The 15,118-nt window shown below is 43.1% G+C and overlaps 1 protein-coding gene across 1 annotated transcript in view; it reads left to right on the top strand.

Annotated features, from left to right (window-relative positions):
• LOC116685806 (SH3 and multiple ankyrin repeat domains protein 3) overlaps nucleotides 1-15,118 on the top strand; it is a 122,862-nt gene that overhangs the window by 98,864 nt on the left and 8,880 nt on the right. Inside the window, exons 3-4 of the mRNA XM_032510739.1 lie at nucleotides 7,703-7,906; nucleotides 9,006-9,077. Of these exons, the coding sequence (XP_032366630.1) occupies nucleotides 7,703-7,906; nucleotides 9,006-9,077 (276 nt within the window). The remainder of the gene's footprint in view (nucleotides 1-7,702; nucleotides 7,907-9,005; nucleotides 9,078-15,118) is intronic.

Below are 15,118 nucleotides of genomic sequence, written 5' to 3' on the forward strand. Positions count from 1 at the left end.
GGGGCATCTGGGGGCCGGGGGTGGGCTGTGAAGTGAAGTCAGTGCATGTGAGATTTCACGCCACCCCGAACCAACGGGATTAGCCGATGAAACGCTCCAAGGTTCGGTTAAAACGGAGCAAACCATTCAGGTGTGCAAGGTTACGGACCAAAACATTCCATGTTCTGGGGGGGTATAAAATCATGAAAATATCGAGTTTTCACTGTTTTCAATGGGACCATCAGCATTTAGCGTGTTCTTAAATTGACTTGCGCTTTGCACACAATACTACGGTACTTGGTTGCATGATTCCCAAGAGCCCAAGAGGCTGCCTCATCTATTCATCTATCTATCTATCTATCTATCTATCTATCTATCTATCTATCTATCTATCTATCTATCTATCTATCTATCTATCTATCTATCTATCCATCTATCTATCTATCTATCTATCTATCTATCTATCTATCTCTGAAGGCTGTAGCTGGCTGTGTAGTGTAATATGTTAGTGCAGTTAGGAACACATGGTGAAGCCCAGGGGACAATGGAAATGAGAGATGAAACAAGTTATAATTGTCGCCACGTTTTCCATTAGTATGTAAATGAAGGTTTGGTGGATTAATAGCAGAAAGCAAATGATGCATAATGAATGTTAGACCTCATACCTACACACACACACACACACACACACACACACACACACAGACACACAGGCGTGTGACTGAATAAACAACCACGCCCTCGGATAATGAAACGCAGCAAAGATAAAAATCATTTCTAACTTCAAAGTAAAAGTTTGACATTGTCAGGAAAATAATTTATGGTGGAAAGCTACATGTTGGTGTGTTAAATGTAGATCTACAGTGGTGCTCATAAGTTTACATGGCCATGCTTAAGTTGACTAAAAAGAGGAATAAAAAAAATCACGTTTTGGAAATTTATCTTAATGCCTTAATGACTGGGGTCGGTTCAGGGGGGTGACTGGGGTCGGTTCAGGGGGGTGACTGGGGTCGGTTCATGGGGGGTGACTGGTGTGCGGTTCAGGGGGGTGACTGGGGTCGGTTCAGGGGGGTGACTGGGGTTGGCCAGGACTGACTGGGTCTTCTTGAGGGACCTTGTCTCATATACAGAGTTTAAGTCAGTCAGAGGGTTTTGGGAAATCTTGCCACACACCTTAACTATATATTGCAGCCTGTTCTTGTTTTTAAGCGTGAGGGACCCAAACCAACTCACAAAGGCAAATAAAACAACAACAAAACATCCTCGTAACATTAAAATTGCAAAGTTTACGATAACAAAAACACGCGTTGATGTGATTTCTTACAGACAGCGTCAACTTGTGGCTCTGAAGGTGGGTTTGTCATCAATTATGATACCAAGGTATTTGTATTGATTCATCACTTCTATCGCTTGATCATTAATAAGAGAGGGTGGGGGGTGGGGGGGGGTTCTTTCTAAAATCGATTAGCATTTCTTTAGTTTTTGTTAATAAAAGTCAACTTGCACCACTCTGTAAAATCATTTAAAATAGCGCCATGCTCGGGGGCGTTGCAGTATGTAGCTGCATGCTGCCCCCCCCCCCCCCCCCCATTGATCCTCTAGCACATGCACTGAGCTGCCAATGGATGTTGCTTATCTGTATTCCCAGTGAAGGTATGGACGTGAAGGTTTATCATCAAAGACCAGCGGTGCCAAACTGTAACTCCCTGTAGATAAGCAGCTGGAGGACAGGGGTCTCATCCGGGGCGGGTGCAGCGTTTTGATGTGCGGGTCCCCCCGGGGGCCGAGGAGCGCTCCGGATAGCTCCACGTCCACGACATTATACAGCCAGCTCAAGCATTTTGGGGAAGGACACGACGAAAGGATAGAAGAAGGAAGGGAAGCAGGAGGGATAGCTCCAGCTAGAAGCCACCTGTGCTTCTCACTCTGACTCTCCACTAGGGCCGGGCGATATGGAGAAAGTCTGTTCATATTCATCACCATGTTTTTGACCAAATACCTCGATATTGCAGTGTTGACTATCGGTGCTTTGACAAAATATTGACACAATGAGATTTTTGGGTAAATAATCATCAGTAATGTGGATATAATGAAACAGCAAAACAGCCCCTGCTTACTGGTTCCACTTACTATTCCACTTATTTAGTTTTATTCATCATTCCCATTCTCATATCTCACTTATTATTTGTTATTTATTCGTCATTCTCATTTCGTATTCCAGAACTGTTCTTAATGTTCATACTGTTCATATATTGTAATATAATAACTTAATACTACGTATCCCAGCATCCTTTGCACAATGCTCCACGTTTAAATCATGTTTATTGCTCTCTACATTGCACTCATGCCTCTATATTGTTTCTGTTTAGAGTGTGTATATATTAGTGTGTGTGTGTGTATATATTAGTGTGTATATATTAGTGTGTATATATTAGTGTGTATATCTTAGTGTTGTGTGGGTATATCGTAGTGTGATCTATTAGTGTTTTGTGTTTGTTATATTAGTGTGTGTGATACAGTGTGTATATATTAGTGGTGGTAATATATTATGTTAATGTGTGAGTGTGATATATAGTGTGTTGTGTGTAATATCTTAGGTGTTTGTGTAAATTATGTATATTATGTGGTAGTGTGTTGTGTATATTTATGTGTGTGGGTTATTAGGTGTATATATTAGTGTGTGTGTGTGTAGATCTAGTTATAGGTATTGTGTTTTGTGTGTATATATATTGGTGTGTGTGTGTATCTATTAGTGGTGTGTGTGGTGGTATAGTTTAGTGTGTGTCATAATTAGTGGTGCTGGATGTGTGTGTATATCTTCAGTGTGTGTGTGTGTATATATTTTAGGTGTGTGTCGTGTGTGTATATATTAGGTGATGTGTGTGTGTGTGTATATATTAGTGTGTGGGTGTGTGTGTATAGATGTGTGTGTGGTGTGTGACTGTGTGTGGTGTGTGATATTAGGTGTGTGTGATATTATGTTGTGTGGTTAGTAGTTTGATAATTAGTGTGCTTTTGTGTGGTGTGTAGTTTAGATGTGTGTGTGTGTGTAATAGTGTGTGTGTATTAATAGGTGTGTGGGTATGTATTAGTGTGTGTGTGTGTGTAATAGTACTTGTGTGTGTGTATATAGGTTTGGTTGTTTTCTGTATGGTAAGGCACAGTGTGAGGCACGATGTGTGCTCAACCTGGCGATAAGCTGATTCTGAATCTGAGTCTGAAGTGGGTAAAGAACCAATAATAGAGCAGCTACAACAGTCGGGTGTCCATTAGTATCACTCCACTGTAACGCAGCCTTTAAAACCAGGAAAAGACACTTATGCCATATGACGATATCCAAAATCTAAGACGATATCTTGTCTCACGTCAAGATATCGATACCCGGCTCTAATGTCCATCCCATTTCTTTGTTTTTTAAGGTTATTTTTTGGCCATTTTAGGCCTTTAATGAGAGGACAGCTGTAGAAGTTAAAGGGGGGGGGGGGGGGGGCGGGATGACATGCAGCAAAAGGCCGCAGGTCGGAGTTGAACCCGTGCCCACTGCGTCTAGGACTACACCTCTACACAGTATACGTGCGCCCACTCTACTAGCTGAGCTATCTGGGCGTCTCCATCCCGGTTCATCCATTTAGATTTTTATTATTTTTATGTCCTTTTACTCCGCACATCTTTTCATTTGTGTCGTAAAATAAATTCACAATGAGTGTGACGTTCAGCTGTTAACACTTCTGTTGTTCTCCAGTCAAATTTGACCCGTTTTGGGGAAGAAAAAAAAAATCAGAAAAGTGTCTTTCAACCAAATTTTCAGAAAAATAACGCGGCTTGTTCCCACACAACAACGCTCCTCACAAGTAAAATAAATGACCAGCCCACTGCTTTCTTTAAATTTGGATGATTTTTATTCAATTTTATAGCACTTCAAATGTTTTTTTTTAAATGACAACCATTGAACAAAGTAACTAAAAGTCCCAAAAAAAAGCTTAATAAATGTGTGTGGTGTGTGGGTGGTGTGGGGGGGGGGGGGGGGGAAATGCGCAGAAAAATCAACAAAACAAAACTGTGAAAAATGGTTTTCAGTTTTGACCCAGAAAAACACGGGAAGGCAACACAAGGGTTTAACATGCTGCTTTACATGGTGTGTGTGTGTGTGTGTGTGTGGTGTGTGTGGTGTGTGGTGTGTGTGGTGGTGTGTGTGGTGTGTGGTTGTGTCTCCAGTACGGGAGGTTGGACCTCAAGGTACTAGTTGTGTTGACCCAGATATGAACCATGACACTTTGATGTAATTAGACTTAGGTAGTTAGAAACTCGACACTGTGTGTGTGTGTGTGGGTGTGTGTGGTGTGTGTGTGTGTGTGTGTGTGTGGGTGTGTGTGTTTCACTGTGCACTAAGCTCTCTCACATGCACTAATGCTCCTGATTTAACATTCATCGCTGAGCACTCAGTGGTTCCACTTCATCACATGATTGTGTCACGCGCTCTACTCAGATGAATAAATCAAACGCACCCAGCACCTGCAGCTCCAATCTGATGTGTACTCTAAGTATGATACTGTGTCTCTACCTGTATGATACTGTGTACTCTACATGTATGGAACTGATACTCTTCATGTGCACGGTCTCTCATGTGAGACTATGTACTGACATGTATGATTACTTGTGTAAAATTATATGTTGATACATGTGTACTCTACATGTATGATACTGTGTACTCTACATGTATGATACTGTGTACTCTACGTGTATGTTACTGCATACTCTACATGTATGATACTGTGTACTCTACGTGTATGATACTGTGTACTCTACATGTATGAAACTGTGTACTCTACGTGTATGATACTGTGTACTCTACTTGTATAGTACTGCATACTCTAAGTGTATAGTACTGTGTATTCTACATGTATATGTACTTTTAATGACATTTTGAACATGTTTAGAGGCTAAAAACATGTATAACTTGCCCTGTTTAAGCCTGCTGGGTGCTAACGCTAGCACGAGGCTAACTTGGTGTAGGCAGCACCTGATTGGTTAGTTTCTCTCTCTACTGACAGAGCTGATTGGTTAGAATTCTCCTTTAATGCTTAATTCCTTATACAGCCATATAACTTGTATTATTTTAATCGTTTTTATGTAAAGCACTTTGAATTGCAGTATAATTTCTTCTACTGCAATGCACCTTTTATTTCTGCATTTTAACTGCTCTTTAATGCTTAATTTATTGTACGGCGTTGTAACTTTTTATTATTTTTAATTGTTTTTATGTAAAGCACTTTGAATTGCCCTGTTGCTGAAATGTGCTGCCGTGCCTCGTGTAACGAACCGTCTGGTACTTTAGGGTTAACTAAGTTCCCGCTTCATTAAAAGAAATTATTTAAATTGTATTGAGACAACGTCCTGAACCAGTACGGTTGTCCCTCTTTGAGTGACAGGTGGGTCACAGGCGAGTCGGACATTTTGGCTCTTCGAAAACCACGTCAACACCAAATTTCATTCTTTCTGGCTCACCACACACACACACACACACACACACACACACACACACACACACACACACCACACACACACACACACACACCACACTGTGCTCGAGTTATAACCACCTTAGCTAATTACTTCAAAGGGTCATGAGTTCATATCCGGGTCAACACTCGTACCTTGAGGATCCAACCTCCCTGACACCACACACGCACACCACACACCAGCACACACACACACACACACACACACACACACCACATCACCATAATCATTTGCCTCTACTTAAAAAAAAAAAAAAATCCACATTGTCGAGGGCTGGAGATGCAGCAATAATGGAAGCTGATGGAGATTTGCCACTGTAATAAAACCTGCAGAAGAAGAGAAGGCCATATCAGTCCAAGCAGCTCTGCCAGATGCCAGACATCTGTCTCTCTACACCTTCACTCCTTCATCTCCCCCCCCCCCCCCCCCAGCCAGGCGAGAGGATTACGATTACCCAGAGTTCATAGTCAGCTCATCCCTTCGGCCTTTATCGCCGGCGGAGCAGCTCCAAACACTCGCAGACGCTTCCCGGATGCCTCGGCACGGCGCCCCGTAATCCTCTCTGGATCGGACCGCGCCAGAAGTCCCGCATTGTATTTTATTCTGAAACTGGGATTGTGAAAGGACCGGGGGGGGGGCGGCAAAGAGGTTGTGTCAATTACATCCTCCATGAACGCAGCGGCCATGTTTAGCACACAGCACGGTGACGATAACACAGTAAAAAGCTTGGTTGTGCTGCGTGGTTTATTTTCTAGCAACTGGGACATGGTTTGTGTTATTAAAGCACCAGTATGGTCAATAAACCTCATTTATAGGAAATTATACCTAATGTTTGAGTTAGAAAAGCAGAAATTAGGAATTATTAGACTAAAATTAAAGGAATGGATGTTGATGATAACCACAGACTGGAATATGTCAACTTTACTCAACTATTTCAACAACACTTCACTTTGTTTTACAACGCTATAAAAATAAGACCCAAATTAATGAAAGTAGAGATTTGTACTTGGCAAAGAGCGTTGGAATCATCATGTTTTTGGGGAATTAAAGAACATTGATGTAGCACATGGGACAACATGAGCAACATGAGGCAACATGAGGGCAACATGAGGCAACAGGAGGACAACATGAGGGCAACAGTGAGGACACATGAGGGACACAATGAAGACCAATGAGGACAATGAGCCACAGAGGACAACATGAAGGACAACTAATAGGCAACATGAGGCAACATGAGGCAACTGAGGCAACATGAGACAACATGGACAATGAGGACAACATGAGGCAACATGAGACACATGAGACAACATGAGGCAACATGAGGGCAACATGAAGACAACATGAGGACAACATGAGGACAACATGAAGCACTGAGGACAACATGATGGCAACATGAGGCAACATAAGACAACATGAGGACAACATGAGGGCAACATGAGGAAACATGAGGCAACATGAAGACAAAATAGGACAACATGAGGGCACATGAGCAACATGAGGCAAACATGAGGACAACATGAGGACCTGGGGCAACATAGGGCAACATGAGGACACTGAGGACAACATGAGGACAACATGAGGCACATGAGGGCAACATGAAGGGCAACATGAGGCCAACATGAGGACAACATGAGGACAACATGAGGACAACATGGGGCAACATAGGCAAACAATGGACAACATGAGGACAACATGAGGACAACATGAGGGCACCATGGGGACACATGAGGGCAACATGGGACAACATGAGGGCAACTAGGCAACCATGAGGTTAACTGAGGACACTGGGGCAACATGAGGACCCATGAGGGTTAACATGACACATGGGCAACATGGGGAACATGAGGGCAACATGAGGTACACATTGAGGGCACATATACAACATAGGTTAACATGAGGACACATGAGGGCAACTGAGGAAAATGAGGTTTAAATGAGCAACATGAAGCAATATGACAATGAGGTTAAGGCATGATGCTCGGGCAACCTGGTCTGGACTCATTCATCGCTCTTATGCCCATTTACATCTGCCAATCAAAAATTAGAAGTCCAGTTTGCAAATGAACTGTCTGTCACATGTATTTTACTTGATTGTTGTGACTGTCTTATTAATTAATTTGTGTCTTCCACCCCCTCTCTTTCTCTCTCGCCCCCCCCCTCTTTCTCTCTCTTGCCCCTTCCTCTCTCTCCTCCCCTCAACCAGAAATGCATGCGGTTCAACCCGAATGCGACGGTCTGGGTGGCCAAGCAGCGGATCCTGTGCACGCTCAATCAGAGCCTGAAGGACGTGCTCAACTACGGGCTCTTCCAGCCGGCTAGCAACGGGAGGGACGGCAAGTTCCTGGACGAGGAGCGCTTCTTTCGAGAGTACCCCCAGCCAATCAGCAAGGGCGTCCCGTCTCTGGAGGTACACTGTTGTTCAGTGAGGTTATTACTCCAGATAGTCGTGATGTAGGGTGACCATGTTTTGATTTCCACAAAAAAAAGAGGACACAAGTTCAGACCGGCTTCTCAGAGGTTAATGAACATGCTTTATTATGCCTCAATGGTGCAAAATAACTCATGTAATGAATAAAATCTGTAACAAAATAATAGCTCTCCTTTTAAAATAAATAAATATGAAATAATGTATATGACCTGTTCTCTGTCAACTTCAAAATTTAGCTTCAACTTAATATCTCTTAAAACCTTTTCAGTGTAATAAGATCAGCTTTTTCAGTTGTCATGTGAGCTTTGAGATCTCCAGAACCTTTATTATCAGACACTGAAACAAATGTGCTAGCATAATATATATATATATATATATATATATATATATAAGGCAGCCTCTCGGGAATCATGCAACCAAGTACCGTAGTATTGTGTGCAAAGCGCAAGTCAATTTAAGAACAAGCTTAATGCTAATGGTCCCATGAAAAGCAGTGAAAAACGGACATTTTCATGATTTATACCCCCCCAGAACATTGAATGTTTGGGGCCGTAACCTTGCACACCTGAATGGTTTGGTCCATTTTAACCGAACTCTCACATGCACTGACTTCACTTCACAGCCCACCCCCGGCCCCCAGATGCCCCGGACAGTACGTAAAAAGTGGACATGTCCGGGCAAAAAAGAGGACGTTTGGTCACCCTGTCGGGATGGAAACTCATTTATTGATCTTTAAATGTTTGTTGTAACATAAATAGGGCTGGGGCGGGATGGATGTTTTCTTTTGAAAAGCACAAAATTACTGCGGTAGTGCAATATGGGGGGGGGCAGTAGCTCTGTCAGTAGGGGACTTGGGATGGGAACCAAAGGGTTGTTGGTTCAATTCCCCGTACGGACTAAAGTATGGTGGTGGACTGGTAGCTGGAGAGGTGCCAGTTCACCTCCTGGGCACTGCCGAGGTGCTCTTGCATGATTGAGAAGGAAAGGTCATCATTTCCCAGGACAGAGCTTTTGTTTTGCTTTGATTTTAATAACTTGTTATATACTAATACTAATACTTCTACTAATATCTTTACAGTTCCGCTATAAGAGCCGAGTCTACACGCAGCCCAACGTGGACGAGAAACAGATCGCCAAACTTCACACAAAGGTAGGCGTTCATCCATTTACAGGAAACCCACTGAATAATAACTCTAAATTTAAATCTAAGTCTTATTTGTTTGGGGCCAGAGTTTGGGGGCCTTTTCAAATGCACGTTGGCGCTCAGAAACGGCGAGCGAATCATCCCATTGTGACAGTTGCCAGCTTTGGGTGTGAGCAAAAACGATGCATACGTAGCAATCAACACCACATCAACTAGACATTGCTCCAGCTCAAAAAAAAAGCATGCATAATTTCCTGTGTACAGACGTTTTAGGGTATTTACGTGTGCAGTTATATTTAATGGATGGCTTAGATCAGGGGTCTTCAACGTTTTCCAGGCCAAGGACCCCCAAACTGATGGCGAGCTGGAGCGGGGACCCCCTAATTATATATATTGTATAAAATTGTGTTATATCAAACTGGTCCTATAGTGCCATGTGTGCATTGATGACTGAAAGACATCTTCTGCCTCCATTTATCTGTTTACTACAGTGTGTTGAGTTCATGTTAATGTGGATTTAAAGACATTTCAATTAGTGGGAAAAATTGCAGGGGGGGGGGGAATATAAAAAAAAGTCTAATCAACCAAAACTTTCGCGACCCCCATGCAGTACCTCCATGCGGACCCCCTAGGGGTCGCGGACCCCCTGTTGAAGACCCCTGGCTTAGAAGAAAACCCCCTAATAAAAGTAATCTATGAACTGGAAGCATAAAACATTTGTCTGTAAAAATAGATGTAGCCTCCATGAAGTCAACCATTGGTTTGTGGCCTTCGCCATCCTGGTTAATTTATCGTTAATTTCTGTGTTAATTATTTCTTTTTTTATAGATTTTTTGGGGGGGGATATTTGATAGTGACAGTGGACAGACAGGGAGAGAGAGAGAGAGAGTTTTTAAGGGACATTTTTGTGGATTTTTTGGCATCTGTCGCTATGAACTTGATGTATTTTAACTAAATTGAGCTGGAGGTTTCCCCACGGTCTCCATGGAAATCAACACCTATGGTTACCTGTAGCTGGAGTTAGGGTCAGGGTAGGTTTTGGTGTCCTTAACCCTTGTGTTGTCTTTCCGTCGACAATGGTCCCTTTTATTAACATAATTGCCGCTTTCCCGACTTTTTTTGTCACTTTTTCAATGTTGTGGTGCTTTTTTTTTTTTTTACGTTTCTGGTGGTTTTTTTCCCCAAAGTTTTATTGATATTTTTAACGTTGTTGATTTTCAGCGCTTATTTCGAGGGCTGATTTTGACAAAAAAAGAGCTGAAAACGGGTCAATTTGACCCAAGGACAACATGAGGGTTAATTAAAAGGTTGTGATTTCCAATTTGTTTGTTTTTTGTTTGTTTGTTTTACAATAAAGACATTAAGATCAATTTCCAAAAGATGTTTTTTTATTCCTCTTTTTAACGAACTTTAGCCTGGATGTGTAAACCTTGTCAAGCCACTGTTAAGCGGGATATGAGATCTCTGATTTTGAACCAGCATAAGGTGTTTACATGGTGATTGGGAACCTGAATATATAACTGGGTTTTTAAACTGCATGTGAACACACTGAATCTGGGCTTATTTGGAGCTTTCCTGTTCCTCTGTGATGATCTGTGAGTTTGCACACAGCTCAGCAGGAGTCTCTGTTTTCCTGCCAGTCCCAACAGAAGCCTCTCCCCTTTATCTCCGTTTCCCCCCTCATGAATCGAAGCGCATCTCTAACTGTAAACTATAGCGATGTTCAGCCTCGTCCCATAGCTACTGGAGAGCTGGACTGCAGCCAAACCATAAGTGTCTCTGGCAGCTCTCTGTTACCGGCACACTGGGAAACCGTCTGACAGCTGCTCTCCTTCCCAGCAGAGGAAGGAGATGAAAAATGAAAAAGGCAAAGAGGAAAAACATGTTCTGTCAACGTGGTTCAGGGAGATGACAACACGCACAGGCAGTGTGTTAGTAGCCGGGAAATGTGGCTCCTCCATTATATTTTTATTCTACCACCATGTCCTTTCTTTCATTCTTTCTTTCTTTCTTTCTTATTTCTATGCCTGACCTAACTTTTGAGCTAATCTAAATCCTGTTTGCCGACCGTCTGGTGCTCTGTGGTTGGCACAGCAAAGAGAGAGAGAGAGAGAGAGAGGGGAGAGAGAGAGAGAGAGAGAGTTAGGGAGAGAGAGGAGTTAGGGAAGATAGAGAGAGGAGAGGTATAAGATTTGCGTACTCAGCTATCTATATGTGGTCAGTGATATATCGCGAGGGTAGCTTGATCTCGTAGGGATATATATAGATCTCGTCCTTTTCTATATATCTTGTCCTTTATATCTCTCTATAGTAGATAGTCGAGGGGCTGGATATAGAGAGTGTCTCGAGAGAGATTTATTTTCTTTCTAGATATATGAGCTCGCGACACTCATTTTAGATAGATAGGGGGGGGCTATATACTCGTTATTGGAGAGAGAGGTAGTCAATATAGATCTATCCCTAAGGATTTATCTAGAGTAAATTAGTGTATATAGAGAGGTGAGCGAGAGAGATAGATTTAGTGGGTGATTGTTTAGATAGATTTGACTGATATACTATATCTATATTTCTTTTATTGATAAGAGAGATAAGAGGGATCATAGAGATAGATAGAGAGAGATAGATATAGCTATGTGTTATATTGTAGAGAGATATATATATTATCAAGAGGTCGCTTTTCGCGTATAGAGAGAGTTTATGGAGAGAGAGAGCTAGAGCTTAGGTGTTTTAGAGATAGATAGATAGGTGAAGAAGCAGAGAGATAGCTCGAGATTGGTGATAGTCTAGTCGTTGACTAGCTTATAGATCCTCGATGTGAGAGAGGGAGGAGAGAGATAGAGAGTCGTAATAGCCGAGAGCACGAGTTTTAAGAGGTTGGTACTGAATTTTCTAGTTGCGAACAGGGGCATCATCCTCCAGACTCTGATTCACCAGGCCCGCAGACACACACACACACACACACACACACACACACACACACGAGACATTTCAGCTATATTACACAAAACACTGTATGAAAACACAGGGCCATGTACGTGAACCGCTGACATTTCCAGATATTGAACTGGCGGTGACTCATCATGGTTGATAACTGAACACAAGCACTCAATAACTGTGCTCCATCTTGTTTGGTTTCACAGCCGGCCGGTTAAAATCATGGTGTAATAATATAATATAATATAGCTGTTAAACTATTAGCTAGTAAACCAGTGGGAACATTAAATATTAAAGGTGCAGTAAGAGACGTTGGGTGACGGAGGCTCGCTCGCTCCTCCCTCCTCCTCACCCCCTAACACATCCATGCCCAACCCCCCACCCCCAAATCCTTCTTGTTGGTTATTGGCTGGAAGACTGTTTGTTGTGTGTTTGTGTGTGTGTGTTGTGTTTGTTTTTGTTGGCATTTGTAGAGCCTGGGATGTCTACAGAGATCACATTTTTTACAGTGTGTTCAGGGGACAGGCAGCTAGCAGATAGTGAGGAGATGTTTTTTACAGTGTGTTCAGGGGACAGGCAGCTAGCAGATAGTGAGATGTTTTTTACAGTGTGTTCAGGGGACAGCAGCTAGCAGATAGTGAGAGATGTTTTTCAGTGTGTTCAGGGGACATGCAGCTAGCAGATAGTGAGATGTTTTTACAGTGTGTTGCGGGACAGGCAGCTAGCAGATAGTGAGGAGATTTTTTACAGTGTGTTCAGGGGACAGCAGCTAGCGATAGTGAGATGTTTTTTACAGTGGGTTCAGGGGACAGGCAGCTAGCAGATGTGAGGAGATGTTTTTTACAGTGTGTTCAGGGGACAGGCAGCTAGCAGATAGTGAGATGTTTTTACAGTGTGTTCAGGGGACAGCAGCTAGCAGATAGTGAGGAGGTGTTTTATACGTGTGTTCAGGGACAGCAGATATGAGGATAGTTTTTTACAGTGTGTTCAGGACGGCAGCTAGCAGATAGGATGTTTTTTACAGTGTGTTCAGGGGACAGGCAGCTAGCAGATAGTGAGATGTTTTTACAGTGTGTTCAGGGGACGGCAGCTAGCAGATATGAGATGTTTTTTACAGTGTGTTCAGGGGACAGGCAGCTAGCAGATAGTGAGGAGATGTTTTACAGTGTGTCAGGGGACAGGCAGCTAGCAGATAGTGAGGAGATGTTTTTTACGTGTGTCAGGGACAGGCAGCTAGCAGATAGTGAGATGTTTTTTACAGTGTGTTCAGGGGACAGGCAGCTAGCAATAGTGAGGAGATGTTTTTTCAGTGTGTCCAGGACAGGCAGCTAGCAGATAGTGAGGAGAGTTTTTTTACAGTGTGTTCAGGACAGGCACTAGCAGATATGGGAGGAGATGTTTTTTACAGTGTGTTCGGGACAGGCAGCTAGCAGATAGTGAGGAGATGTTTTTACAGTGTGTTCAGGGACAGGCAGCTAGCAGATAGTGAGATGTTTTTTTACAGTGTGTTCAGGGACAGGCAGCTAGCAGATATGAGATGTTTTTTACAGTGTGTTCAGGGGACAGGCAGCTAGCAGATAGTGAGATGTTTTTTACAGTGTGTTCAGGGGACAGGCAGCCAGCAGATAGTGAGGAGATGTTTTTACAGTGTGTTCAGGGGACAGGCAGCTAGCAGATAGTGAGGAGATGTTTTTGTATGCATCATTAAGTCCCATCTGTGTCGTTTCTGTGGCATTAGGCTCATTCGAGATGAACTGCGCCTCGCTCTAAAGTGGACAAGAACAGGCGGAGGTGACAAAAAGCTGCGGTAACGTCGGACAGTTTCCAGCCCAGGCTGAACAGAAAGTGACAAAAACACTAGTGTGATTCCGATTTAATAACATGTTATCAGACCCACATATCAGCTGGTACACAGTCTCTAGTTGTTTTAATCATGACAGAGTAGCTCTCAAAGTGCTCTACGTGTGATCTGTTGCTGATTTTAATTGACAACCGACTGGAGATGATCCGTGATCTGATCAGATTTAGTCTCTCTGACTTCTAAATGTCACAATCAGCCTCACAACATGAGTTCTGGACAGAATAAGCCTTTAAATCAGACAAATAGCCTGGGTCCGCCTGGGTCCGCCTGGCTCTTGCAGTCGGTGAAAAGCAACCACGCCACCGGGTCTCAGACCTGAGGCCGCCGTGCTGTCGTGAGATTATCGTTGCCCACGTGTACACGACGTCAGAGCAAGTCGGGAATAAGTCGGACACAAATCTACCCAGCATGCAACGGGCGGTGATTGATTCTGCGTAGACCTAGTAGCAGACCTAGAGTGTCCACGGTGTCTCAAAGGTCAGCTAGTCTCTTCTGTGTCTTTAGCTGCAGACTGTTGGACGTCCTGGATCGGAATAGAGCCCATTCAGGGCATATTTTTCCATCTTTTTGTGGTTATTGGCTAAATTGCGCCTGCTCTTTTTGGATTATTTGTTTCTGCGAGAGTGCTCGCTGTCACAAATGCACTAAGTGAGTACTGTACAGCTCTAAAATGGTTGGAAAAAACATACATTTTAATAAGAAATGAAGTCTTCTCCTGTGTATGTGCTGAGGCACTTGAATTCGGATCTGGGGCGACATTATATGACGAAGACATCCTGTACTCCTTCTCCATGTCCCTCCGTTTTTACTGTTCATTTATTCCTGTACCTCTCTCCTCAGTCTATTATTCTATTGCTACCCATTGTCTTTTTCCTCTTCTGCTTTCTCCCTCTTCATTCCTCATTTTCTCCTCTCCTTCAGGGAGCTGCTCTCTTATCTATTTTTATCGTGCGGCCTGGAAAGAAAGCAGACGGGAGCAGAACAGAAAGGAGCAATCGACACACTCTGAATTATGTCTTCTTCCCTTCCTCCTCTTCCTGGTTTCCTCAGTTTCACACTGTGTTGCTAAACACTTCCACTTTTCACTCTCAGTTGTGTTTGACCCCTCCACACCTTCCTCCATCTCAACTTCTATTTCAGTCTTTTGACATCTCTGCTCCTCTATCCCGCCTGTTTTCTCTCTCTCACACCCACCACCATTTGTTCTTTCTTCTCACTGTAATGAAGCTCTCTCTCTCTCTCTCTCTCTCTC

The sequence above is a fragment of the Etheostoma spectabile genome, unplaced genomic scaffold, assembly GCF_008692095.1.
Source record: "Etheostoma spectabile isolate EspeVRDwgs_2016 unplaced genomic scaffold, UIUC_Espe_1.0 scaffold271, whole genome shotgun sequence".
NCBI classification, from domain to species: domain Eukaryota; kingdom Metazoa; phylum Chordata; class Actinopteri; order Perciformes; family Percidae; genus Etheostoma; species Etheostoma spectabile.